Consider the following 27,902-nt stretch of genomic DNA (forward strand, 5'->3'; position numbering starts at 1 on the left):
TAATCCAGTTACAGAGATAAAAAAAATACATTTTATATATGCTAAAAAAATAAAAAGGAACAATAGTTCATAAACTACTCTGTAAAACATGGTAACTTGTTCATGCACACTTTACAATCTGTCATTATGTACACATTTCATGAAATTCACAATTAGTACACTAAAACTGTATCACAAATGAAAACCCAGACATCAGGTTTCTTGTTACATAAAGCTATTAAAATGATACGGAGTAGATTTCTGTAATGTTCTTGCCAACGTGCATACAGTTCCTCACTCAAGATATATTAGTATTTCTTCCAAAATAATCTAGGATATCACATTAAATTTCTTACTATTTGTCAAAGTATTCACGGCTTTGTTGTATTTTGCATATCCTTCAAATTTTTCAAACAGCTATCTGCAGTGTCTGTAAACCTCTTCTAATGCATGGTTCATTTATTTACACTGTGAGTAAAATCAACATATTCTCAGTGCTTACATCGTGGTATGAGTTTTGACCTGTGAGCAAGGCAAGTATTGCACTATTCAGTACTTATCAAAAACATTAACACTTTATGGAGACCCAATGTGATTACTTATGAAAATAAAAAGTACTGCTTTCTCAATTACACACTTTACAAAGATAATATATGTGTTGGCATATTTAATATTACAGCAGTTTCTTTTTTTAAGTCAAGAATGCATTAGATAAATGATTCTTGATTTATAATGAGACATTATGTTAGAAAGTGTGAGCATTTCGACACACCCCACATCCCAAAGCAAATTCTTCACCAGTTGGTGGATGCTTCACATGGAGTGGACACTCGTCTCCCTCAAGCTGTTTTGCCTTGGGACCTGCAACAATATAAAATAAGATTACTGCAACCAACAAACAAATGATTATTGTTCATCATACAAACTCCACACATAGTTGTAATTATTATACAAAAGAACACATACGGATTGTAAACAAATGATTGATCAAGGCGGCTTAATACTGCAAGAAAACGTGGAAGACTCGCCAAAATTGACTGAGTGCAAGAAATGGTGTGTTGTTATAAATTAATAAAAAGCATTAAGTTGAATTTGTTTCATATGCAGACCAGACACATGTTGAAGAATGCTTTCACTGTATCATAACAATACTCAAATAATGTATAACAATACTTACAAAATGTAGGCCTTATTTCAGATTACTTTAGTTAATGTAATACGCTAAAAATAATCTTAAAATATTTCAACTGTCAGTACATGCACTGGTGTCTTTGTATAACTTTTTTTTGGAATTATGAGATTCTCCTTCACAGAATTTTTTATAATTATTTGTGGAACATTTGGCTGGAGAAGAAGTAAATGATTTCAGTTCTGTACAAATAACTAATTGTCTTGTAAAAACAAGAATACATCAGGAAATCTGGGCATCTGGAGTGTTATGCAATATCAATGATATTCCAGCTTTGGGTACTTAGAAAACTGAACAGATAGCACACTTCCTTTTTCGTACCAGTCCACTGGTGGTAGCATTTATCACAAAAAATCGCATAATAGTTTAGAAAATGTTGCAAGTGTTTGTTTATATTTTGAACAATCAGTTTCTTTTATTTTTAATACCACATGTGATTGTACTACACTTATAACAGAGGGAGGTAGGGATGGAAAAATCCTTTAGAGGCTGTGCAGTTATTTATACAACACAAAATCTGGTCATCAGAGAAATTACTCTCAAAAGTATTTTTCCTCATTCCTATCCAGTGTCACAATTTACTGGGTTTTCAGACTGACCTAATTATTTCTATATGCATTTTACCTTTGTTCCTTATCAAACAAGATAACCACATAGTTTCAGGATAACTTAAGATGTCAAAATTTGATATAAAGAGAACTGTTCTGTACCATTGACATGCACTGACATGCTAGAGATTACTGTTAAATATTTAAAAAAAAAAAACGTCAGTTACAACCTGCAGGACATGATGGGAGTTCCAGACGGGGAATGTTGGTGACACGCTGAAAGTCGTCATGGCAAGCATTACAGAAATGAGTAGTTCCAAAGCAGAAGAAGACAGCTACTGAACAACAGTATCTGCACTTGTACTCAAGAAAATCTGTCCCATGTTTTGGGCACATCTGGGCACGAGATACATCACTGCAGGCACCACAGACCAACTCTGTAGGGTCATACTCCTCTCCCACTTCTGCATCGCATCGTGCTTCTCCTCCATAATATGCCTATGACAGAAGAGCATAAGATAAGCTTTAATATGGATCTGATACAACTGTCAAATTTTGAAAAGGCATCAAAAACTTGTTTTCTAAAAAGCCAATCGTTATGTAATGTTGATATTTTTCCAGATGCATATCATATTAATGGATATGACAAACCTTATTGCATTTGTAGCAAACATAATATGCATATCTATCCATTGCATAGCTAGCAGGATCATTATGAAATCGAGCTCCTGGACTGGTTATTGCTTCTGCCTTATGGAGTCCCTCATACTCTAATCTCATAAGAGCTTTTCTGCGAACATCTTCATACAGGTCCTTCACAGGTGCCAACAAATCAGCCAGGACTGAATGTTCTATGCTGGCCTAAATAACAAGCAAATCAAATAATGGAAAATCCAGGATGGAATAACAATAATATGAATTGGATAGATTGCTAATTACCACACAGAGGAGGCGTTGAGTAGCAGAAAGGCACATTTAAAAGTAATTGGACTAAGTCCTTCATCAGAACTCTGCCTCAGTGTCTGGAGACAACAGTGGTCATGTGAGTAAGTTGTGCGCACGTGGATGTGAAAGAATGCACTTGTGCATGCCAATGCATTGGACTTTCAAATGTGCTTGTTTGCTGCTCAATATCTCCTCTAAATAATATGAAGATCTGGTTATAATAGAAGGAAACATTCCATGAAGGAAAAATATACCTAAAAACAAAGATGATGTGACTTACCAAATGAAAGTGCTGGCAGGTCGACAGACACACAAACGAACACAAACATACACACAAAATTCAAGCTTTCGCAACAAACTGTTTCCTCATCAGGAAAGAGGGAAGGAGAGGGAAAGACGAAAGGATGTGGGTTTTAGGGGAGAGGGTAAGGAGTCATTCCAGTCCCGGGAGCGGAAAGACTTACCTTATGGGGAAAAAAGGACGGGTATACACTCGCACACACACACATATCCATCCACACATATACAGACACAAGCAGACATATTTAAAGACAAAGAGTTTGGGCAGAGATGTCAGTCGAGGCAGAAGTGCAGAGGCAAAGATGTTGTTGAATGACAGGTGAGGTATGAGTGGCGGCAACTTGAAGTTAGCGGAGATTGAGGCCTGGTGGATAACGGGAAGAGAGGATATGTTGAAGAGCAAGTTCCCATCTCCGGAGTTCGGATAGGTTGGTGTTAGTAGGAAGTATCCAGATAACCCGGACGGTGTAACACTGCGCCAAGATGTGCTGGTCGTGCACCAAGGCATGTTTAGCCACAGGGTGATCCTCATTACCAACAAACACTGTCTGCCTGTGTCCATTCATGCGAATGGACAGTTTGTTGCTGGTCATTCCCACATAGAATGCATCACAGTGTAGGCAGGTCAGTTGGTAGATCACGTGGGTGCTTTCACACGTGGCTCTGCCTTTGATTGTGTACACCTTCCGGGTTACAGGACTGGAGTAGGTGGTGGTGGGAGGGTGCATGGGACAGGTTTTGCACCGGGGGCGGTTACAAGGGTAGGAGCCAGAGGGTAGGGAAGGTGGTTTGGGGATTTCATAGGGATGTACTAAGAGGTTACGAAGGTTAGGTGGACGGCGGAAAGACACTCTTGGTGGAGTGGGGAGAATTTCATGAAGGATGGATCTCATTTCAGGGCAGGATTTGAGGAAGTCGTATCCCTGCTGGAGAGCCACATTCAGAATCTGATCCAGTCCCGGAAAGTATCCTGTCACAAGTGGGGCACTTTTGTGGTTCTTCTGTGGGAGGTTCTGGGTTTGAGAGGATGAGGAAGTGGCTCTGTTTATTTGCTTCTGTACCAGGTCGGGAGGGTAGTTGCGGGATGCGAAAGCTGTTGTCAGGTTGTTGGTGTAATGCTTCAGGGATTCCAGACTGGAGCAGATTCGTTTGCCACGAAGACCTAGGCTGTAGGGAAGGGACCGTTTGATGTGGAATGGGTGGCAGCTGTCGTAATGGAGGTACTGTTGCTTGTTGGTGGGTTTGACGTGGACAGACGTGTGAAGCTGGCCATTGGACAGGTGAAGGTCAACATCAAGGAAAGTGGCATGGGATTTGGAGTAGGACCAGGTGAATCTGATGGAACCAAAGGAGTTGAGGTTGGAGAGGAAATTCTGGAGTTCTTCTTCACTGTGAGTCCAGATCATGAAGATGTCATCAATAAATCTGTACCAAATTTTGGGTTGGCAGGCCTGGGTAACCAAGAAGGCTTCCTCTAAGCGACCCATGAATAGGTTGGCATACGAGGGGGCCATCCTGGTACCCATGGCTGTTCCCTTTAATTGTTGGTATGTCTGGTTTTCAAAAGTGAAGAAGTTGTGGGTCAGGATGAAGCTGGCTAAGGTAATGAGGAAAGAGGTTTTAGGTAGGGTGGCAGGTGATCGGCGTGAAAGGAAGTGCTCCATCGCAGCGAGGCCCTGGACGTGCGGGATATTTGTGTATAAGGAAGTGGCATCAATGGTTACAAGGATGGTTTCTGGGGGTAACGGATTGGGTAAGGATTCCAGGCGTTCGAGAAAGTGGTTGGTGTCTTTGATGAAGGATGGGAGACTGCATGTAATGGGTTGAAGGTGTTGATCTACGTAGGCAGAGATACGTTCTGTGGGGGCTTGGTAACCAGCTACAATGGGGCGGCCAGGATGATTGGGTTTGTGAATTTTAGGGAGAAGGTAGAAGGTAGGGGTGCGGGGTGTCGGTGGGGTCAGGAGGTTGATGGAGTCAGGTGAAAGGTTTTGTAGGGGGCCTAAGGTTCTGAGGATTCCTTGAAGCTCTGCCTGGACATCAGGAATGGGATTACCTTGGCAAACTTTGTATGTGGTGTTGTCTGAAAGCTGACGCAGTCCCTCAGCCACATACTCCCGACGATCAAGTACCACGGTCGTGGAACCCTCTTCCGGCGGACAAGGGTTCCACGACCGTGGTACTTGATCGTCGGGAGTATGTGGCTGAGGGACTGCGTCAGCTTTCAGACAACACCACATACAAAGTTTGCCAAGGTAATCCCATTCCTGATGTCCAGGCAGAGCTTCAAGGAATCCTCAGAACCTTAGGCCCCCTACAAAACCTTTCACCTGACTCCATCAACCTCCTGACCCCACCGACACCCCGCACCCCTACCTTCTACCTTCTCCCTAAAATTCACAAACCCAATCATCCCGGCCGCCCCATTGTAGCTGGTTACCAAGCCCCCACAGAACGTATCTCTGCCTACGTAGATCAACACCTTCAACCCATTACATGCAGTCTCCCATCCTTCATCAAAGACACCAACCACTTTCTCGAACGCCTGGAATCCTTACCCAATCCGTTACCCCCAGAAACCATCCTTGTAACCATTGATGCCACTTCCTTATACACAAATATCCCGCACGTCCAGGGCCTCGCTGCGATGGAGCACTTCCTTTCACGCCGATCACCTGCCACCCTACCTAAAACCTCTTTCCTCATTACCTTAGCCAGCTTCATCCTGACCCACAACTTCTTCACTTTTGAAAACCAGACATACCAACAATTAAAGGGAACAGCCATGGGTACCAGGATGGCCCCCTCGTATGCCAACCTATTCATGGGTCGCTTAGAGGAAGCCTTCTTGGTTACCCAGGCCTGCCAACCCAAAGTTTGGTACAGATTTATTGATGACATCTTCATGATCTGGACTCACAGTGAAGAAGAACTCCAGAATTTCCTCTCCAACCTCAACTCCTTTGGTTCCATCAGATTCACCTGGTCCTACTCCAAATCCCATGCCACTTTCCTTGATGTTGACCTTCACCTGTCCAATGGCCAGCTTCACACGTCTGTCCACGTCAAACCCACCAACAAGCAACAGTACCTCCATTACGACAGCTGCCACCCATTCCACATCAAACGGTCCCTTCCCTACAGCCTAGGTCTTCGTGGCAAACGAATCTGCTCCAGTCTGGAATCCCTGAAGCATTACACCAACAACCTGACAACAGCTTTCGCATCCCGCAACTACCCTCCCGACCTGGTACAGAAGCAAATAAACAGAGCCACTTCCTCATCCTCTCAAACCCAGAACCTCCCACAGAAGAACCACAAAAGTGCCCCACTTGTGACAGGATACTTTCCGGGACTGGATCAGATTCTGAATGTGGCTCTCCAGCAGGGATACGACTTCCTCAAATCCTGCCCTGAAATGAGATCCATCCTTCATGAAATCCTCCCCACTCCACCAAGAGTGTCTTTCCGCCGTCCACCTAACCTTCGTAACCTCTTAGTACATCCCTATGAAATCCCCAAACCACCTTCCCTACCCTCTGGCTCCTACCCTTGTAACCGCCCCCGGTGCAAAACCTGTCCCATGCACCCTCCCACCACCACCTACTCCAGTCCTGTAACCCGGAAGGTGTACACAATCAAAGGCAGAGCCACGTGTGAAAGCACCCACGTGATCTACCAACTGACCTGCCTACACTGTGATGCATTCTATGTGGGAATGACCAGCAACAAACTGTCCATTCGCATGAATGGACACAGGCAGACAGTGTTTGTTGGTAATGAGGATCACCCTGTGGCTAAACATGCCTTGGTGCACGACCAGCACATCTTGGCGCAGTGTTACACCGTCCGGGTTATCTGGATACTTCCTACTAACACCAACCTATCCGAACTCCGGAGATGGGAACTTGCTCTTCAACATATCCTCTCTTCCCGTTATCCACCAGGCCTCAATCTCCGCTAACTTCAAGTTGCCGCCACTCATACCTCACCTGTCATTCAACAACATCTTTGCCTCTGCACTTCTGCCTCGACTGACATCTCTGCCCAAACTCTTTGTCTTTAAATATGTCTGCTTGTGTCTGTATATGTGTGGATGGATATGTGTGTGTGTGCGAGTGTATACCCGTCCTTTTTTCCCCATAAGGTAAGTCTTTCCGCTCCCGGGACTGGAATGACTCCTTACCCTCTCCCCTAAAACCCACATCCTTTCGTCTTTCCCTCTCCTTCCCTCTTTCCTGATGAGGCAACAGTTTGTTGCGAAAGCTTGAATTTTGTGTGTATGTTTGTGTTCGTTTGTGTGTCTGTCGACCTGCCAGCACTTTCATTTGGTAAGTCACATCATCTTTGTTTTTAGGTATAATATGAAGATCTGTTTTAAATAAACAAATAAAAGACATTTCATTACTCATCCAGTAGGTTAACAGTAACAAATAAGAGTAGAATCAAATAGTTAAGTACATTATAAACGTAGGCTTCTGCGGCCATTGTAACATTCAATAAAATTTTTCTGGGTTTGTGACTGCATTGTCAATATATATAAAACTACTGATGTTTCTGTCCCTATTGCAAGCGACCTTCTTCAGGGTGTTTTTGTTAATGTCGAATGAGAAAATTTTGTTTCTTAGATACCTGCAGATATAGCTGTTATCTAATTCTGATAGGCTGTTGGTCTGCAGGTATATAAGAAACAAATTTTTCTCATTGAGCAGTAAACAAAACACTCTGTAGAAGGTCGCTTGCAACAGGGACCGAAACATCAGTAGTTTCATATATGTTGACAATGCGGTCACAAACCCAGAAAAAGTTTATTGAACGAGTTAAATACATTGTTTGACCAACCCTGAATTCCGTACATCCTTGCCTTTTAATTTATTATGGAATCTCTGAGCTATATACAGCAGTTTCTGGACTTACTAATTTTAGGTGATGTGTGGGAAACTAAAAGCTTTGTGGGTTGATTGTCTCATCTATGTCAAAATTGGAATTAATGTTCACAGAATTATGCAGAAGAGATTTGTTGTAAACAAAGCTGAGAAGAAATGCATTAAACATATGCAAGAATAACTCTTCATATGTGAGAAAGAAAATAAAGACCTGACATTAAAAGAAAATTACCCCGGATTTTTGAGGACATACAACTGTAATCCTTTACTGCTGTTCTGCACTGAACAAACATAACCAGCTGAAGCCACTCAGCTTTCAACAACCTGAGGAAGGTGCCAAAGCAACTGAAGCAGAAAACAAGAAAAGGAACAGAAAACAAACTGCTATACATTCAATCCAAAATGCAGGTTTTGTTCATCTGTCTTTCTCTCATTGTAGCTATGAGTTACAATATTCCTTTAACAGAGAGATTACTGGAAAATGCTGACTGAGATGTAAGAAGGAATCAGAAGTGCAATTTTCAAAGAGAAAGCCTTGTGGTTTTCCTAATGTGTTTCAGATAAACTACACAAAATTTTAAGTACTTGAAAAGATTACCATAATTATAGCTGACCATTTATGTAGAATAAATGTTCCTCAGTGGTGGACACGATTCCCTACTAAACTAAGTGACACTAGACTACTAAGTGACATTAGACTACACTGATTGTTCTTATTCCAAATACTGATTCCATTTATAGACATGTATGTTTGAAAGAGAAATAAATTACAGCTAGGGATTGGAAAAATTTGCATTTTGTGATAAATGCGAAGTAGATCCAAATTCTGTCTCGAAATGCAAAATTACTTAATACATGCTATTTCCTACGGAATTGTATCCAGATGAATTACTTTATCTGTAACAGTTTGAAGTAACATACAAATATTAAAAATGTAACCAATTTTCAGTTACTGGTATTGTATATCATCTGGCGATGCCAAATTTGGAAAGGTAATGTGCATAAGGATCTGTTTGCCAAGTAAAAAGCGTACGAACACAATAAAATATCAAAGCTCTCAATGATTTGGCGTCATGCCAACTGTGGATGGTTGAACAGTCTATTTAAGACACACACTGTAATGCAACATAGTACTCAGCCATGCAACTTAAAGCATTTTATAACAAAAAAATGTGTACATTTGTTTGTTAGCAAAAGCTCAAAAGGTGGAATAACATGTACACCTTAAACATGGCAAATTAGGTGGTGGTAGCTTTGAACTGTGGTTGCATCGAATACCACAAGAAGATGGGCTTTGAATATACACTCCTGGAAATGGAAAAAAGAACACATTGACACCGGTGTGTCAGACCCACCATACTTGCTCCGGACACTGCGAGAGGGCTGTACAAGCAATGATCACACGCACGGCACAGCGGACACACCAGGAACTGCGGTGTTGGCCGTCGAATGGCGCTAGCTGCGCAGCATTTGTGCACCGCCGCCGTCAGTGTCAGCCAGTTTGCCGTGGCATACGGAGCTCCAGCGCAGTCTTTAACACTGGTAGCATGCCGCGACAGCGTGGACGTGAACCGTATGTGCAGTTGATGGACTTTGAGCGAGGGCGTATAGTGGGCATGCGGGAGGCCGGGTGGACGTACCGCCGAATTGCTCAACACGTGGGGCGTGACGTCTCCACAGTACATCGATGTTGTCGCCAGTGGTTGGCGGAAGGTGCACGTGCCCGTCGACCTGGGACCGGACCGCAGCGACGCACGGATGCACGCCAAGACCGTAGGATCCTACGCAGTGCCGTAGGGGACCGCACCGCCACTTCCCAGCAAATTAGGGACACTGTTGCTCCTGGGATATCGGCAAGGACCATTCGCAACCATCTCCATGAAGCTGGGCTACGGTCCCGCACACCGTTAGGCCGTCTTCCGCTCACGCCCCAACATCGTGCAGCCCGCCTCCAGTGGTGTCGCGACAGGCGTGAATGGAGGGACGAATGGAGACGTGTCATCTTCAGCGATGAGAGTCGCTTCTGCCTTGGTGCCAATGATGGTCGTATGCGTGTTTGGCGCCGTGCAGGTGAGCGCCACAATCAGGACTGCATACGACCGAGGCACACAGGGCCAACACCCGGCATCATGGTGTGGGGAGCGATCTCCTACACTGGCCGTACACCACTGGTGATCGTCGAGGGGACACTGAATAGTGCACGGTACATCCAAACCGTCATCGAACCCATTGTTCTACCATTCCTAGACCGGCAAGGGAACTTGCTGTTCCAACAGGACAATGCACGTCTGCATGTATCCCGTGCCACCTAACGTGCTCTAGAAGGTGTACGTCAACTACCCTGGCCAGCAAGATCTCCGGATCTGTCCCCCATTGAGCATGTTTGGGACTGGATGAAGTGTCGTCTCACGCGGTCTGCATGTCCAGCACGAACGCTGGTCCAACTGAGGCGCCAGGTGGAAATGGCATGGCAAGCCGTTCCACAGGACTACATCCAGCATCTCTACGATCGTCTCCATGGGAGAATAGCAGCCTGCATTGCTGCGAAAGGTGGATATACACTATACTAGTGCCGACATTGTGCATGCTCTGTTGCCTGTGTCTATGTGCCTGTGGTTCTGTCAGTGTGATCATGTGATGTATCTGACCCCAGGAATGTGTCAATCAAGTTTCCCCTTCCTGGGACAATAAATTCACGGTGTTCTTATTTCAATTTCCAGGAGTGTACCTTAATACTCTTATACCCTGCTAACCTCAACGAGCAGCTGTAGCTGTTCCTAGATGTTTTGTGTTGGACATTGCTCGTTGTTTTCTTTTCTTATTTTGAAGTAATTGCCAAGTAAAAAGTGTACGAACACAATAAACTATCAAAGCTCTTACTGATTTGGCGCCATGCTAACTGTGGATGGTTGAAAAGTCCATTTAAGATACACACTATAGTGCAACATAGTACCCAGCCATGCGACTTAAAGCATTTTATACCAAAAAAATGTGAACGTTTGTTTGTTAGCGAAAGCTCAAAAGATGGAATAATATGTACACCTTTAACATGGCAAATTAGGTGGTGGTCGCTTTGAACTGTGGTTGCATCGGATACCAAAAAGGATGGGCTTTGAATATACCTTTAACAATACTCTTATACCCTGCTAACCTCAATGAGCAGCTGCGTGGTAGCTGTCCCCAAATGTTTTGTGTTGGACATTGCTTATTGTTTTCTTTTCTTATTTTTAAATAATTGAAGCAACTAATCGTGGTCCATCACGGATTTTAATTACGACTCTTCCAACACCATAAGAGACTGGTGATCCCTGTGACAATGCGTCAGTTCTGCTACCTGCTATAGGCGCTGCCCTGCGGAAGGAAGGCAAGGCTTGTTTCTCCACACTGCTCATTTCCCTCAGACAGTCAAAATTCAAATCTGTTGAATGTACACAGCCATCTGCCACTATAGCCTATACTGCCTTCACTCTGCACTATAGCAATTGGAAAACAGTATCTGAAACATTTTTTGACTGCACCAAAATTCTCCCCCTAACATTAAAATAGAGCCAGAGTGCATTTAGTTCTACGTCTATGCTAAGTGCCTCGCCCACTCTGCCTGTAGCGTTGTCAAGCAAGGGTTGCACTATTATGAATGCCCATGAATGGTAGAAATAAATAATCTGCAGATTTTGTAATCACTGAACTGGGTGGGAAAAGACAAATAATGTCCAGAAACATCTTAAACTGGAGACGCATTCAATTCACTGGTGGGAAAATCCTGCTGCTTTTTAAGAAGACAGTCATTTTTGAAAGCTTAAATGCAGCCTAATGAAGAAAATGAATGCCATTTTCAGAGAAAAAGGTGCTGAAGTTTTTTCAAAAGCAAACATTTCAGTCAAAAAAGTTACCAATGAGCACTTTTTTAAACAGTTTCAAAGAACTATGGCTTTGTTCGTCTTCTCTCGTGTAGCCTGATAACCTTTTAAATTTGTGTGTCTAATTACTTACAAACAAAAAGATATATGCAAATTTCGTCAAAAATACACACAAATTTTGCAAAAAATAGATGCTAATTTTGGCAAAAAAAGATGCTACATTTTCTGGTCCCTAACTACATCAAATTTTATCAAGCAACAAATGCAGTGTGGAGCAGTATTGAGTATAGCCAGTTCTTTGAACAGGCTCTGCAGGTCATTCTTGAATTCAGACTACCAGTGTTTCATTTTATACACTTCTGGATGCAATACTGTATGATATAATGGAATGACACTACATAATTTTCCTTCTTCATCATATTTGTCAAAAAAACTGTTTTGAACATATCTTCCAATATACCGAACTAGTGAAAGTTTGAATAGTAACTCTAAACAGTAAGTGATAAGAGAGCCTGCACTGTCATGATCCATATATTCACTCATTCATTAAGTCCTGTAGTCCTACCAAGAAGGAGAATCTTCAGGACTATGGAACAAGTCATGGTATACATTAACAAGAGATAAGCAATTATTAAAAACTCAATATGCACAATGTACTGACACTAAACTCTCACTATGTTGCTTATCACTATTTGTTTGCATTTGTGCCAGCTAAATGTAACTTTCTAAACTAGCTACTTTAAAAACAAGTACTTTGAAAAGCTAGTTAATTTGAAAAAGGTGCTGCTTCCTCAGCTGTTTAAAATAAGTGCTGTTTATCTCCTACTGGTAGTTTAATATGTATGTTAATAGATTATAATTTTTTTGAAGAAAATAGTTACCTACTAATGTGTCAACAGGGATCTGTTTACAATACATTACTACTTGTAATGCACCTTTATACATTGCAACTTGTCATGTAACAAACAGAAATTTCATTTCTATCAGCCATAGAGTTGGCCATGGCCATGGTCTTTTGGTGGTTTAATACAGGGTGTCTCACATAAAACTGGTACGCCTTATGTACTGGTTGCTTGTGAAGTGGCAATACTCTCTCGAAAGTTGGCTACACTGCATTTTATTGGAACATTGAGTGCAGCTGTTTGTTAGTGTGTCAGTTGTTGTGACTACCTCATATTGTTGAGCTGGTATTGAAATGGGGAGTTTGCAGTAGAACAGCAAACTGATCTTGTGGAGTGTTACATAAAGACAGGCTCCATCAAGAAGGGTAAAAAAAAAGTTTCATGTGAGGCAAAGTGGTAGGAAACCCCATGACCAGAATTATTCAAGATCTGTATAAGAAATGGGAGGATTGCCTGATCCATTCAGAATGTGCAGAAGAATAGGCAATCGACAGTGAGGACCCCTGAAACTATAGGCAGAATTCGCATGCACATTACGAGAAGTCTCTGAAAGTCAGTAAGAAGCCTATCACAGCAGGCAAGTGTATCTCACACACCATGTCATTGTGTACTAAAAGATATGAAATTAAAAGCCTGTCATGTGAGTGTGGTATAATAGTTGTTATTAGAGCGAGTCATGGGAAAAAAAAAAGAGTTCAATATTGTAACTGGTTGTTAACACCAATTGCTAATGATTACTTGGACCCCTTGCTTTACTTCATGTCAGATGAGGTTTGGTTTCATTTGTCGGGTTATATAAACTCCCAGAATTGCAGATACTGGTCGCCGGAGAACTCACATATTCTGCATGAAGAACCGCTCCACTCATAGAAATAGGAGTTTGCTGTGTTGTCCAGCATGTGCATTATTTGCCCCATATTTTTCAATTACACTTAGACTCTTTATATGCACAATTAACAGATGTAGAGAAGCTGTGTGCAGTATTCTAACGAGATGTAGCAACTGCTTACATATCCAACCAAAGTATGAACCGCATCAATAACATGTACCCTGAGACAGACTTGTGGGCCTCTTGCCTCGAAGGCCCCAGACTTAACATTGTGTGATTTTTATTTATGGAGCACGCTAAACAACTACAAAGGAAAGAAAATCAGCCTGGTGCCTAACAACAGCCTTGAACACATAATATAGGTGTCATTTTGCAGCAAAAGTAAAAGAGAGCGATTGAAAGGGGCATCCACATTCTGCATAGTCTTGTGATTGCATTGGTTACTGACTTTGATATTTTGAGTACAATTCTTCATTCCAGTGAAATATATAGTCAGTTGATTATTCATCTCTCACTTGGGAATAAATGGCTTGGCATATGTGGAAGTCTGTCAACATATGCTTTATAGGTTTAATTCTGATGGGTCAAAATCAATATTCGATAACTTACATGGAGATGGAATATTGCTAATGAATATGACCCAGAGACATAGCCACATTCTGGTGTCTGGATCTTCTCTGATGGTGAGTGTTCAATAAAAATGAAGATAACTATGAATGTGAGAAAATGATCATGTGTCTTTTCTTTGCTACTCCGTTGGATATTTTGCCACAATCATACTTGATGTCTGCCCCTGGTAGCTGAGTGGTCAGTGCGACAGAGTGTCAGTCCTAAGGGCCTGGGTTCAGTTCCCGGCTGGGTCAGAGATTTTCTCCACTCAGGGACTGGGTGTTGTCGTAATCATCACCATTTCATCACCATCGACGCACAAGTCACCGAAGTGGCGTCAAATCGAAAGACTTGCACCTGGCGAACGGTCTACCCAACGGGAGGCCCTAGTCACATGAAATTTACATTTTTTAAATACTTGATGAAGGTAGGACAGAAACTACAAACTGACGTAGTGTAATGAGTCTTCCACAGCTTTGTGAAGGAATCCAAGTGAACATGAATTGGATAAGCATTTTCTAAGGAATCCCAGCTCCAAGCATTAATGTTTCAGAGCCCAAATTTGACTCGTATGCTATCTTTCTTTTTTCAAATGAGGAAAACATCCCTGGGCATTGTTAGAGTTCTCAAAGGGATGAATTCCTACTGAGCAATTTCTTAAAAAGGAGCAGTGGTGGAAGTCTGCATTAAATTGTTTCAAACCATGCTTTGGCATACACAACTTGAAGCAGAGAAAATGAGAGGTGAAGATTTTGGAAAAGTAAGAACTTGCATTACATCCTCAAAACATTTACCATGAACCCTAAGGCGTGCACATTTTACAAAGTGAGTCCCACAACCATACATATTTTTTAACTTGTAGGCACAACATAGGTTACATTAAATCAAGTGACACATTTGGCAAGGAAGCTGTTTTGTGACTAGAGTCAGTAAGAGGGCCATTATAAAAGTTCTCAGCAGACACAGGGGTGATGTGAATATGGCCAACTACTAGGCTCACATAACTAATGAGGAGGTAATGAATAGGATTGGGGAGAAGAGGAGTTTGTGGCACAACTTGACCAGAAGAAGGGATCGGTTGGTAGGACATATTCTGAGGCATCAAGGGATCACCAATTTAGTATTGGAGGGCAGCGTGGAGGGTAAAAATCGGAGGGGGAGACCAAGAGATGAATACACTAAGCAGATTCAGAAGGATGTAGGTTGCAGTAGGTACTGGGAGATGAAGAAGCTTGCACAGGATAGAGTAGCATGGAGAGCTGCATCAAACCAGTCTCAGGGCTGAAGACCACAACAACAACAACAACAACTAGGCTCTTCGTACACTATGACTCATTAGATGTTGTCTGTGGTGCTGAATGTTTTGGCACTATCTGTGGTGTTAATGTAAACCAGGAGTACTCTCTCATCTGCTCATGTGACTGGCTAGAACTCATGTCACAATCATACGCTAGCAGCTGGCTCTGGTGAACAGGTGACTGTATGGAAAGTGAAGCAACACACAATGAACTCTGCTTGTTGGCTGGCTGTCATTCAATCTGATGTTATGGACTGCTGATGGCATGACACAGTGCTCCATGCTCTGCATGCTAAACAAGAACAACAACTGTTACTGACTATCCATGAATCAAAGTGTGCTACCACTTTCTGAATAAAATATGAAAACATGTGTTTCAAACTGAAGTCCCGCTATTGACCTTCATTATAGAAAATATAGATTAGTTCCAGCTGTAATTCAGTTTCTGTATTACACACATCAATATGTAAGGGATTTGAAAGCACGTTAAACATTTCTTCTTACTCCTAGAAGATCACAAAGTAAACCTCAACTGTGCAGAGATCACTATTTTATATGTTTTGATACTTTTCAAAATTTTGCTGTTTTTCCAGTGTGGGGCACTTAATGGTCTGTGAGGATTCTAAGATTCCTGGAAAACTGATGTTTGACCAAATCATAGCCACTGCACCATCTATGTTACAGATGGAGAACCCTGAACCACACCCCCATATTGTCAGCATATTCTTGTACAAACAGAAGAACATCTGCCTCCATTCTAGCACCCTCACTGGAATCGAATATGTAACTTTTCTGAAATGACAATGCTGCTTTCAACTCCATGAATATAAATTTCCTAGTAAGCAGTGTCACACAAATTAGAAACTTAATGTACTGCCAGAGAAAATGCTACAACATTCTGTGCAGGAAGATGATTTTCATTGTAATGTTACTTGCAACTTCTTGAATTCTGTGTTCTATAAGTAAAAGACAAGACAAACTATCATAATCTTCACACTTCTCAGGATATATCTTATCAGCTGCAAACACTATACATATTTTTACATTTCTGTTTTAGTGAAATTATGTGCTGTCTTATTAATATGTCAACTAGCTTGAACTGATTCATCCTGATAGCAGAAATTATTGTTATAGTGAAAATATTGGTAAGAAATATTAACAGTTTCCCCCTTCATTCATTCCACAATTTCTAGTATCAATTGTATCAATTAATATTTCCAATCCCATTTAAATATGAAGTTTTTTAAAACTTAAACACATTAAGTATCTTCAAAACCTATCAAACATGTAAATGCAAATGAAACTTGCATGGACAACTTCTAAAATGATATTTAGGTGTCTGACCTTTGCTCTGAAGTTAGTCTTTCACTCTCAAACATTGTGTGTATGGTTTCGAAACTTCCTGGCATGGCAAAGACTCTTAATCTGTCACCAGTTCCACAACAGCATTCTCTGTGCTGCAGAGCGAAAGCTTCGTTCTTGAAATAAGCCTAAGTCTGTGGCCAAATCATTTCTCCACAATATCGTTTCTTCCAGGAATGCTAGTTTAGCAAGATATGCAAGAGAGCTACTGTGAAGCTTTAAAAGTAGGAGACAGATGCTAACAGAATTGAAGCTGAGAGCACAGATTATGAGTCATGCTTGGATAGCTCATTTGATAAGATTCAAGTTACAGTCTGAAACACATTAATCTATTGGAAAGTATAGTAATGTAGTTTATTCATAACAAAAATTAGGAAAGCCTTCACTATTGTCTCAGCAGAGTGAGTGGCTTTGCTGGACACAAAACACCAGTCATAACTTTGCTGCTCTCCCAGCAGTGACTTACTTTAGAAATGGTATTCTTGTTTATTCAACAAGATAGTAAAGTAGCAACAAGGACTGTACTTTGTGTGCTTTAATACTGATTAACAGTTTCTCTATTTGTGGCATCAGCAGCTGAACACTCCAACAGCATCATAAGTGTCGGGAACGGAAATATAAAAAAATGGCATTAATGCAACAACTGATTCAGCAAAATAATAATTTTAAAAGAGGTGAGACACTTAATTTTAAATAGAGGTGGGACACTTATTTATGGCACTTTCTCTCTGCTGTGAAGCACATGTGATTATCGACCTTACTTGTGAAGGAGCTCTAATGTTGTCCTCAACTAACTATTTATATGCGATAGTCTAAAAACTAATACAACTCTCTGACCATAGTAGCATATCATTTGATGATATTTGTGACTTGCTAACCAAACACTTGAAGCACACAAGACAACATATCAATCCTTTGTGGCCTGGACAATGGACTTTTCTTGCAAAGACTTTAAGGTGTTCTATGCAGACTCCCTCAATAAAGATGTGGTAGTTTCTTTAGGCCCAGACCACAAAGTACAAGCTAAGGTTCTGGGTGCTTCCAACCGTAGCCTCACCCATACGTAAAAATAATTCAGTCTTATAAAGTAGTGTTGTCAGCATATAAACCAATCAACGAGAACAAATAAATTGCTCAAATTTTGAAACAGTGTTTGTACTCACCAATCAACAGATGACAGTAGTTCATTTTTTGGTAAAAGCACACATTGTGGCAAAATTAGGCAAAAATGCATGGAAAGGCGGCTAGTAGGAATGTAATTAGTAGAAATCCTCTCTAAATATCAGTAGGTACCTGAAGCATGTAACACACCATTTTTCTGGCTCAGCAGATGTGGCAACAGTTACATACAATGTAACACTGCCAATATACCACCTTCATAATAAACAAAGCAGTAATACATTGCACAAAAACATGTCTACACTGTTACAGCTGGCAAGGTGACTTGCATTACCTGAATTGAGACATAACATGAAGGGACACATGGACTGTCTTTGTCTGGGCAGCCAAGGAGCAATTTCAGTGTATGATGAGCCACTTCATAGCACCCTCCATGCATCCACAGCAATCAATGAAACTCACAGCAAGATAATGATCATGCAACAAATTAACACAATTGCTGCTCCAGGCACTACAGAGGCAATTGGTTATATATAGCAAACAAGTATCACTCAGTGACAAAACTGGTATCCCACCGCTGTCTGGGGTGCCTCCCGATACATCTCTGCTGGTATCTGGGGCTTAATTTGAAGTGGGAATCATCACTGAGGACACTTTTACTTCAGTCAATGAGTTGCCAAAATAAAGACGTGTCTGGGGATGCCGCAGACAGTGGGTGTGTTTGTCAACTGCCATACGGTCTGACAAGCAGGAGTGATGGTCTAGGGTGCCATTTCTTTTCATAGCAGGACCCCTTTGGGTGTTGTTCACAGTATTCTTATAGCAAAGCAGTACATTGATGATATTCTATGCCCCGTTTTGTTGCCCTTCATGGCTTTCATTTCAGCAAGATAACACCCACTTGCACAGGGCAAGAGTTACTACTGCCTGTCTTCATGCTTTCCAACTCCTACCTTGACCAGCAAGGTCACCGGATTTCTTCCCAGCTGAGAATGTTTGGAATGTTATAGGTAGGGCCCTCCAGACTTCTCCGGATTTTGATGATCTAATGCTTGGACAGAATTTGGCATGATATCCTCCAGGAGGACATCTAACAACTCTTTCAGTCAATGCCACACTGGATAAGTGCTTGCATAAGGGCCAGATGTGGACCAACAAGTTACTGACTTGCTCAATTCATGAACCTCTTCTCTTGAATAAATCATCCAATTTTTCTGAAATTGTAATGATTTGTTTGTCTGTGCATGTCCATCACAATTACTGATTTCCATCCCATTTGGATAATTTCTTCATGGTGTGTCATTTCTTTTTTTTTCCGAGAGTGTATTATGAAATTATGATCCAGATACAAACCCAACAAGAAAATTATCAGTTCACTTAGTTGTACGAAGCTGTTTGTCATGTGCTATATTAGTTTACTGACTACAATCCTTCTCTGTTCTTTGGATTTGCTTTGGTTTCATTGTGTAAGCACATGACAACTCAAACCATAACTCAGGCTTTGTTTTAGCTCACAATCAGAATGATGAAGTGTCCTGCTTCTTTTATCAGGTGTTGTCCAATTTCCATACTTGTTCATAGTTTTGTTATATCCAGTGATGACTTCTGCTATGAACTACACTCTAGTCTATCCAGTAGGGCATAAAATAATAGCTTCTGGAAGCGAAGTTGCATTATCTTTAATAATGAGAATGGGTGGATGGGGGGTAGGGTGAGAGAGAGAGAGAGAGAGAGAGAGAGAGAGAGAGAGAGAGAGAGAGAGAGAGAACTGATGCAAAAGCCTTAAGCACATTTCTGCAAAGTTTTGTCTTCAGTTTACTGCTGACTTTCAATTGCCATTTCCTTTTTCTTCATGCAACATTTTTCTCATGTTATGGGGAAATATAAAACTGATTCTAAGAGCAGGAGTGACTACTGCAGTTCCTCAACCAGTTATTGCTTAATTCACTGCATTCATTTGCACTATCTGTTAAAAAATAATTAGGAATACAACATACCTTACATATTGGACACTGTGAGAATGCAAATGTTATTCTAGGACCAGACCATCTCTTCATTAATACACAGCGGCAGCAGTGAAGGTGAAACACATGTCCACATTTCAGCTGAAAAAATCATTTTATGATTTATTCTTTGTCACACCGTCATGTCACATAATGCTATTTATTTTATTTAGTATATGACTTACAGAATATACTTTACAAGTACATACATTAAATTCGTACAAGATATGATAATATAATATGAAAGCGTAAAAGTCTGTAAGCCAAATGCTACATACAATAAATAAGGAAGCCAAAAATGCGACACAGTTTGAAGAATTTTTTAGGTGTGAATAAGATGAAAAACACTGTTGTTGTGAAGATAACTCATAGACATGATCTGATTTTTATTTCACATGTTAACAAAGAGATCCATAAACCCAAAATTAAAATAAAACAACTAAGCTCCATTTACATAAAATACAATACAATATAGTAGTTATTAATAGACTACAGAAAAATGTGCACAGTGAACATGTGAGTGCCTACATCGCCATGGCAAGAAATTTCTATCAGGAGATAAACAAAATTATAAATGAAATGCATGAACCCAATGGTCTTCTTTTAAAAGATAGGCTTTCTGTGCACAATTATGCATCTACCGTTTTAGATCAAATGACATTACAGGGGCTGGAAGGGTAAAAGCCACATTAAGAGGAAACTGCAGCAGACTAATTCACTGAGATAACTCTACTGTTTTAAATCACACAGTGAAAATATTGATCATGCAGAACCCAGTGAAATCAAAATGCCTTTGTATACCAATAACAATACTCTCATGTTTCATATAAATGTACAATCTCTTAGAGGGAAAGTCAATGAATTACAATACTGGTTTGATAAAATTAACTACAGTGTTTTGTGTATCACTGAATAGAGGCTGAAAGACCCTGAAATAGAGTTGAGTGTTCCCCCTGGATACTTGCTAGTTACTGTAGAAGAAGCATTTCACATGATGGGATCTCAATCTTCATTAAAAGCAACCTTGATTTACGTTACCCCACCAAATACCTTAGCAGAAAATGCCTTGAAGGCATATTGGGAGTAGGTAGCATAATAATGTGCACACAAAAAATTGTAATTGTTTCAGTTTATCAGACTCCAAGCTCATATGAGATAATATTTATAGAAAAAATGATATGTTAATATTGCAGTTGTCCAAATATAAACAATATACAATTATAACTGTAGCTGATAACACGGACACTGTACAAGAGTATGGAGAAAAATGTTATTCATATGGTTAATTCTCTGAAATCGTTGGACTATTGCTGTCTCAATGAAAAGCCAGCTAGACTGATTGGATGTGCTAATAACACAATTAATAATGTACACAGAAACTCTCTTGACTATAATGTTATAAACTGGGAGTATCATATCATGGAGGGCTATGCCTCTCAGTACTACAGAAAGACAAGTGACAATTAGATTTCTAGAAGAATCCAATGTAAAAATATGATAAAGCAGTTACAGAAAATGGATTGATCTCATTAATGGATATACAACTGCTAAATGCTTTTCCATTTCCCTGCCAGATATTAAGTGCATAATAGAAAACGTATGCCCTACTGTACCAACAAGATATCACATTAATACAAGCAGCATCATACCAAGAGGTACACTTCCCAACATAACAAACTCTCAGGATACTACTAATCGTTCTCAAAGATATATTTCACAAAAATGATAGGGACAAGGAAACTTACATAAATGTGAGAAAAGTAAAAAAAAAACTAAGTGCAATGCAAATGATGAGTATATTTTAAATTTTAAAAATAAATGTGAAGCAGCTTGGAATGTCATTAAAACAGAAATTAATAATATCTACAAACAAAACAGTATTCCTATAGACTATTATAAGCTCAATGCATATCATGTAAATAGTGCCAGCACCACCACTTCAATAAATTATCCTACCTTAGATGCACAAGCCCTGCTCCCTCAAACAAATCAGCAAGTGATAAATCATTTGGGCCCTAACCGCTTTAAACAAGATTCACAAATCGATAAACAAAATAAGCAATTCCAAAACAAGACTATTTTGCACTCAGTAATCTCTTCTCAAAGTGCACAACAAAAGAAACCAAAATGTCACTTCTCTCACTGCCAAAAACAGTGCTAGAGTAAGGAATTTTCCCAGAATTAAGCTCACAGTTACCTTGCCTGTGTATAAAAAAATCAACAGAAATAACTACAGATCCATTTCAATAGAACCCAACATATCCAAGGTAATAGCAAATTTATGCATAAACAGTTACAAACTATTTTAAGGGCAACAAAATTTTAAATTAACAACAGGTCAGATTAACGTCACCTGTCGACTGTAGAAGTAACTGAAGCTTTGATGAATAATGTTTATGAATGGTATGAAATAAGGCTGGAATACTTATTGACTTAAGCAAAGCAAAGTATTTGGCTCAGTGGAGATAAAACACTATGTTTATTCATATCTTATTTAAGCAAGAAGTCACAGCTTATGTGTGCATATCATCAAAGATCAGAAATACTACCAATAAAATGAGGAATACATCAAGGCTCTGTTCTTAGGCCTTTCCTGTTTATTATCTACATTAATGAACTTTGTAATTACATAACAAGTAACAACATACTATATGCTGATGATGTGACACTAAAAACACAGGTGAAAATTTACAAAGTGTACTAGTTAACAACAGGGAAATTATGCAAATGGTTACTCACTCATGCCTAGTCAATCACCTGTGCATAAACCAGACAAAAAACAGAAGAAATAAATTTCAATCTCAAGGTAACTAAAACCAAAAATAAAACTGTAATATTACTTGATATGTTCATAGAGCAATGATTCTCATCGGAAGAGCACACCAATTGTCTGTGTAGCAAACTAGCTCATGTACATGTTTTACTGTATAAATTAAGTAACAGTATGAGCAAAAAGCTGTTAATTTAACCATATTCTTCTTTGTTCTATGCCTATCTGCAATATGGGATATGGCTTTTGGGTAATTCCCCAGGAGCTAAATATATTTTCAGATGGCAGAAGAAGACAATCAAATGTTAATTAGGATTAGCACCCAGAGAGCCTTGCAGAAGCTGCTTTAAATGTCTTGGCATAATGACAGTACCTAACCTGTACTTACATAACTGTTTAATATATGCTACAGAAAAATCTGCAAAAATTCAGCAGGAGACGTGATGTATATGTACACACTACCAGAAAAAAATCAGTTGTTGGATTTGCCTTCCTCAAGACTGGCTACAGTCCATAATAGCTATAAATACCTGAGCATAAAATTTTTAAATCAGTTACCACACTCTGTTCATACAGTAACACTAAATAAGTATAAGACCATGTTATAATCTTGGCTAAAATACAGTGAATTCTATTCAAAATATATTTTTTGTAAGTGATAAAGAAGATATTTTAGTTCTTAAATAAGCTAGTTATAAAGCCCATTGTATGAAAAAATTCTGGTGAATAAAATATTCTATTCTCTCTTTTTTAATAAAAAATTAAAATTAAAAAAGGACACCACTGTGCAACTTGTGACTGTTTTCAAAAACTTGGTTTTACCAGTCACTCCCCCTGTAGGCAATGTCTGCTCTTGCTAAAAAAATCATAACTGGATGTACAAATATTCCAGCCAATTAATTGCTGGAAGGTGTTGTATGTGCAAAGTCTTTCCAGGTACCCATGAATTTCCTTTTTGGGTAATCATACAAAATGTAGTCCAGTCTTTGTTCCAAAGTTCCAGGCACACTGGACTTCATTGGTCATTCACCATTTACGCAGTGTTGCGTTTGTCATGGCATCGCCAGTACTGATTTGGTCGAGGTAGCTACATATTTTTCTTTGGTTCATTCACTCCCAAGTATTAGATAGTTGCATCTATTTTACCTATCTTCTCATTATGACAGAAGGATAACTTTTGATTTTACCATTCTTCTCTTAGATGAATAATGGGGAAAATTGGCAATTGTTTACTGAGTCTCGTTCTCTAGGTTTTAGCTGGGTACACAGTGTGCGAAGTGTAGACATTCTCCAAGATGGTGCATCCTGGACGATACTTTGTTTATTCAAGGTGGCAACAAGGTTACACATGTGGCAGCCAAATCAAATGTGATCATGGCCATAAGAATCAGTATTATGTAAAGTAAAAGACATAGTACTACATTTGGATGGACAAAAAATCTAATCCCCAAGCAGTGGCAAGAGAAAACACATGTGACAGTTAAAGGAATGTGCAAGCTCTCAGAGCCAGTTGCTCAGTCTTTTGTCAGAGGGGTGAAGGATAAGAAAGAGGGATGAAGGAAAGGGTCTGGCGAGGTTTAGGAAAATGGGGAGAGTTACCATAAAATTGCCCCGAACCCCAGGCCAAGAGAGACTTACTAGGCAGGATGAGAAGAAAAGACTGATTGTTGAGGACTGCACCAGACATTATTTAAAAACTTGAGAGCTTAGAGGTGGAGTATGGGGTAATAAGCAAGTCAGAGATTACTGAAAATACATCATGCAAGAGTTAATAAGAAAGTAAAGCTATGCTGTGGTACACAGGTGGTGATTGGGGGATTGAGGGGGGGGGGGGGGGGGGGGAAGAAAAATAAGACAGGTCAGAAAATAAAATAATAGAAAACTAAAAAGAAGTGAAGAAAGGAATAGTTATGAAAAGAAATGCTGAGACAGAAGAAATTAACGAAAAATAAGACCAGGTGGATGGCAAGAACCAAGGACATGTTGTAACACCAGTTCTCACCTGCAGAGTTCTGAGAAACTGATGTCAGGGGCAGTATCCAAAGGGCAAGTGTGGAGATAGAGGCACCAGACATCATGACTGTCATGCTCTGTGTTGTTACCAGTACCTACCCTCTGACTATGCCCTTTCATCTTAACTGACAACTTGGTAGTAAGTCATACAAATGTAATAGGGAAACAGTGTTTACAAAACAGTTGGTACACAATGTGTCATTTCACAGATGGCTCTCCCTTTGATAGGATATCTTTTTCTACTTACAGGACCAGTGTAACTGATGGTAGGAGGGAGCATAGGGCAAATCTCATAGCAGGGACAGTTGCAGGGGTAGGAGCCACAGGGTAGTGCCCAATCATCCTAACTGACAACTTGGCGGTAACTCACACGAATGTAAAAGGCCAAACAGTGTTTACACGACAGGTGGTACACAATGTGTCATTTCACACATGGATATTCCTTTGTAGCATATCTTTTTCTACTTACAGGACTGGTGTAGGGGTTGGTAGGAGGGTGCATAGGGCAAATCTCATAGCAGGGACAGTCGCAGGGGTAGGAGTCATGTGGTAGTGAAATGGGAGCAGAAAGAGTGTAGGGTCTGACCAGTATATTGCAGGCATTGGGGAAAGGGAGTGTCAATGAAAAGCTATCCTAGATGTGGTGGGCAAAATATCAGATAGAATGGACCTCATTTCAGAGCATGATTTTAGGAAGTCATAGTGTTGTCGAAGTAGCTGATTAATATACTCAACACCATCTTAGTACTGAGTGATACGAGATGTACTCACAAGTAGTTTCTTTGAGGGATCAGCAGAATCAGTATTGAATGTGATAACCTGGGAAATCTTCTTTTGAACTAGGCTGGAAGGGTAATTACATCCAGTGAAGGCAGAAGTGAACTACATAATGTGATGATAATGTATGTGTGGCAGAGGTAGCTTGACGAGACTGGTAACACCACTGTCTCCATATTGTAAAATACAAAGGAACAATGATTTCAAAAAGCAAGTGAATTTTCCAACTATTGTTGTAATCTGTTGGGACATGGGCACAGCTGCTGATTTTGTATGTCTGCCTGCTGTTAGAAAGTAGGTACAGATGTTTACATATCATATGTACTTGGCTTAAGTTTCACAAAAGTTTGACTTCATTATTTCTTCTTCAAAACAGAAAAACTATATTTATGATACACTGTCTGAGCTGGATAATGTGATGGTACTGCATGAGGTACAGACATGGTTTTGACTGATAAATTTGCATAAAAGAAGAGAAATGTTGCTAGATATATGAAAAAATGCCAAGTTGCACCATGGTCTACAATCAGCATTAAACTATAGGTCCCAGGTTATGTAAGTCAGCCTTAATGTCAGACGAAGGCAAGGGATTACCTTCGTGAATAGGACAATGCTTTATAAAGCACTGCGGTATTCAAATCATATTTTGGATTGATGACACTTTTACTTTTTCCCTATAAAACTGATAACCACTGATTCAAATTTATTCTACAAGATAGACCAGAGCCCTAATCTATATGTATCTGCTAATATCAATGTAATATGCAACTAAAGTATACTCCTACATATACAGACATACATGTGCACACACACCTGTACCGCTGGAGAACTGCAGTACCAGCATAGTATATTGAAAGTTGCTGCACAGAGGTGTGTGTGTGTGTGTGTGTGTGTGTGTGTGTGTGTGTGTGTGTGTGTGCTGATGTTTTTGTTTTGTTTGTGCACCTGCTGATGACTCAGCAGCCCTTCTATTAAGTGAGTTCTTACCTTATGCTATTTTTTTCTTTTTTTCTAATATTCTGCCAGTACTTTCCATTACCATAATACACAATTAATATCAACATTATACACAAATACAAACGTAACATATTAACTAATGTTATATTATGACTGTTTGAAATTATACTGAAAGTCACAACTATGAAAGTATAATGGCAAGGACAAGGAATGATGCACTCCATTTCCTTAAAAACAATACATGCACAGTAACAGTGAGATGTTTTAGTCATCAAAACATTTATCTTTATTTTAATGCAACACAGTGAGTGAATAAGATTTAATATAAGTACTAAAAGAGCAAACCTGTATTGCTGGAGCACAAGAAAGGGCTTCTGTAAAGCATATCATACACATGTCATCAGCATCTTGCTTCAGTGAGGGATCAGATGAACAACCATGCAGGCATGGAAGGCATTTAGTTTCTCCTTTAATGCCACCACACATATGACCACAGGGATGTATCTTGTTGCAAGCATTCCTGGCATGTTCCTTTTTAGGGAAAAGACAAAAAACTCAAATATGTAAACAATAAGTTTACTTCTTTACATGTTAATAGTATGTACATTCAATTAATTGCATATGTGAAGCATCCATGTAGAATTTATTGGACAAAACGTCTTCTATGGTATATCTGTGCTTATATCCTTCTGAGGTCCTGGGAAATAAAATTATCTTTAACCATCATGGACATTTTTGTTGAAGATGCCGATATTTTGCAGCAAAAATTGAGAATTTATTACTCTGAAACACCTGTATATTGCTGTCTGTGAAGTTATGAAATAAAATAAAATCAAAATGAATGAATTATAAATAAAATAATTAGTTTTAAGACTTCATGTGAAGATACTCTTCATTAAAGCAAAAATCACAATGACTTAAGTAATGTGAGTTTTTGGGCAAAAATTTTTTACTATTTATGATACAAATCAAGAGTGAAAATTGCATTAGTATGCCAGTTTCCATGGAAGATTAGAAAGACAGAAATATCATGCATCAAATATTACAAAATAGATACTATACCAAATAAGAATGCATCACTGGTCAGATACACACAGGGATGAAACAAGTGTGATATTTTCTTAAACATATTGGTTACCAAACACTGTATCATCACGATATTGCTTTCTGCAGGAGCCGTAACAAATTGGCAGTATACACCAGCTATATATTGCATGTAAGACTGCCAATGGTATGGTTCATTCTTTGGAAATATCATCTTCTGAAAACATACTAAGTGCAGCTGTTGCAAGTGCTGAGCCTCAAGGGTGATACACAAGTGCTGAGCCCCAAGGATGAACAATTAATCTTTGATTTTCTGCAGACCTCCATATACATATATATGAATATATCTTTGCATGAAGTTGATTTTTGTTGACAGACTCATCTTTTATGAGTCAGACATGGTGAAATATCATATCCGATAAACTGGAATGTAGGTTTATAAGGAAGCAAAATGTGCACAATTAGTAATACAGACAAAAGCAGAAGAAAAGAAGCTTTTTAAATATGGTGTTACAG

The 27,902-nt window shown here is 39.7% G+C and overlaps 1 protein-coding gene across 1 annotated transcript in view; it reads right to left on the reverse strand.

The window, feature by feature from the left end:
- Positions 1–353: 353 nt before the first annotated feature.
- LOC126188561 (E3 ubiquitin-protein ligase MYCBP2-like) overlaps positions 354–27,902 on the reverse strand; it is a gene marked incomplete at its 5' end in the record, with an annotated part of 354,851 nt that continues 327,302 nt past the window's right edge. The window contains 5 exons of the mRNA XM_049930160.1: positions 354–840; positions 1,947–2,214; positions 2,368–2,577; positions 19,820–19,927; positions 26,688–26,873. Of these exons, the coding sequence (XP_049786117.1) occupies positions 725–840; positions 1,947–2,214; positions 2,368–2,577; positions 19,820–19,927; positions 26,688–26,873 (888 nt within the window). The remainder of the gene's footprint in view (positions 841–1,946; positions 2,215–2,367; positions 2,578–19,819; positions 19,928–26,687; positions 26,874–27,902) is intronic.

Source organism: Schistocerca cancellata, chromosome 5 (assembly GCF_023864275.1).
Source record: "Schistocerca cancellata isolate TAMUIC-IGC-003103 chromosome 5, iqSchCanc2.1, whole genome shotgun sequence".
In the NCBI taxonomy this organism is placed as follows: Eukaryota; Metazoa; Arthropoda; class Insecta; order Orthoptera; family Acrididae; genus Schistocerca; species Schistocerca cancellata.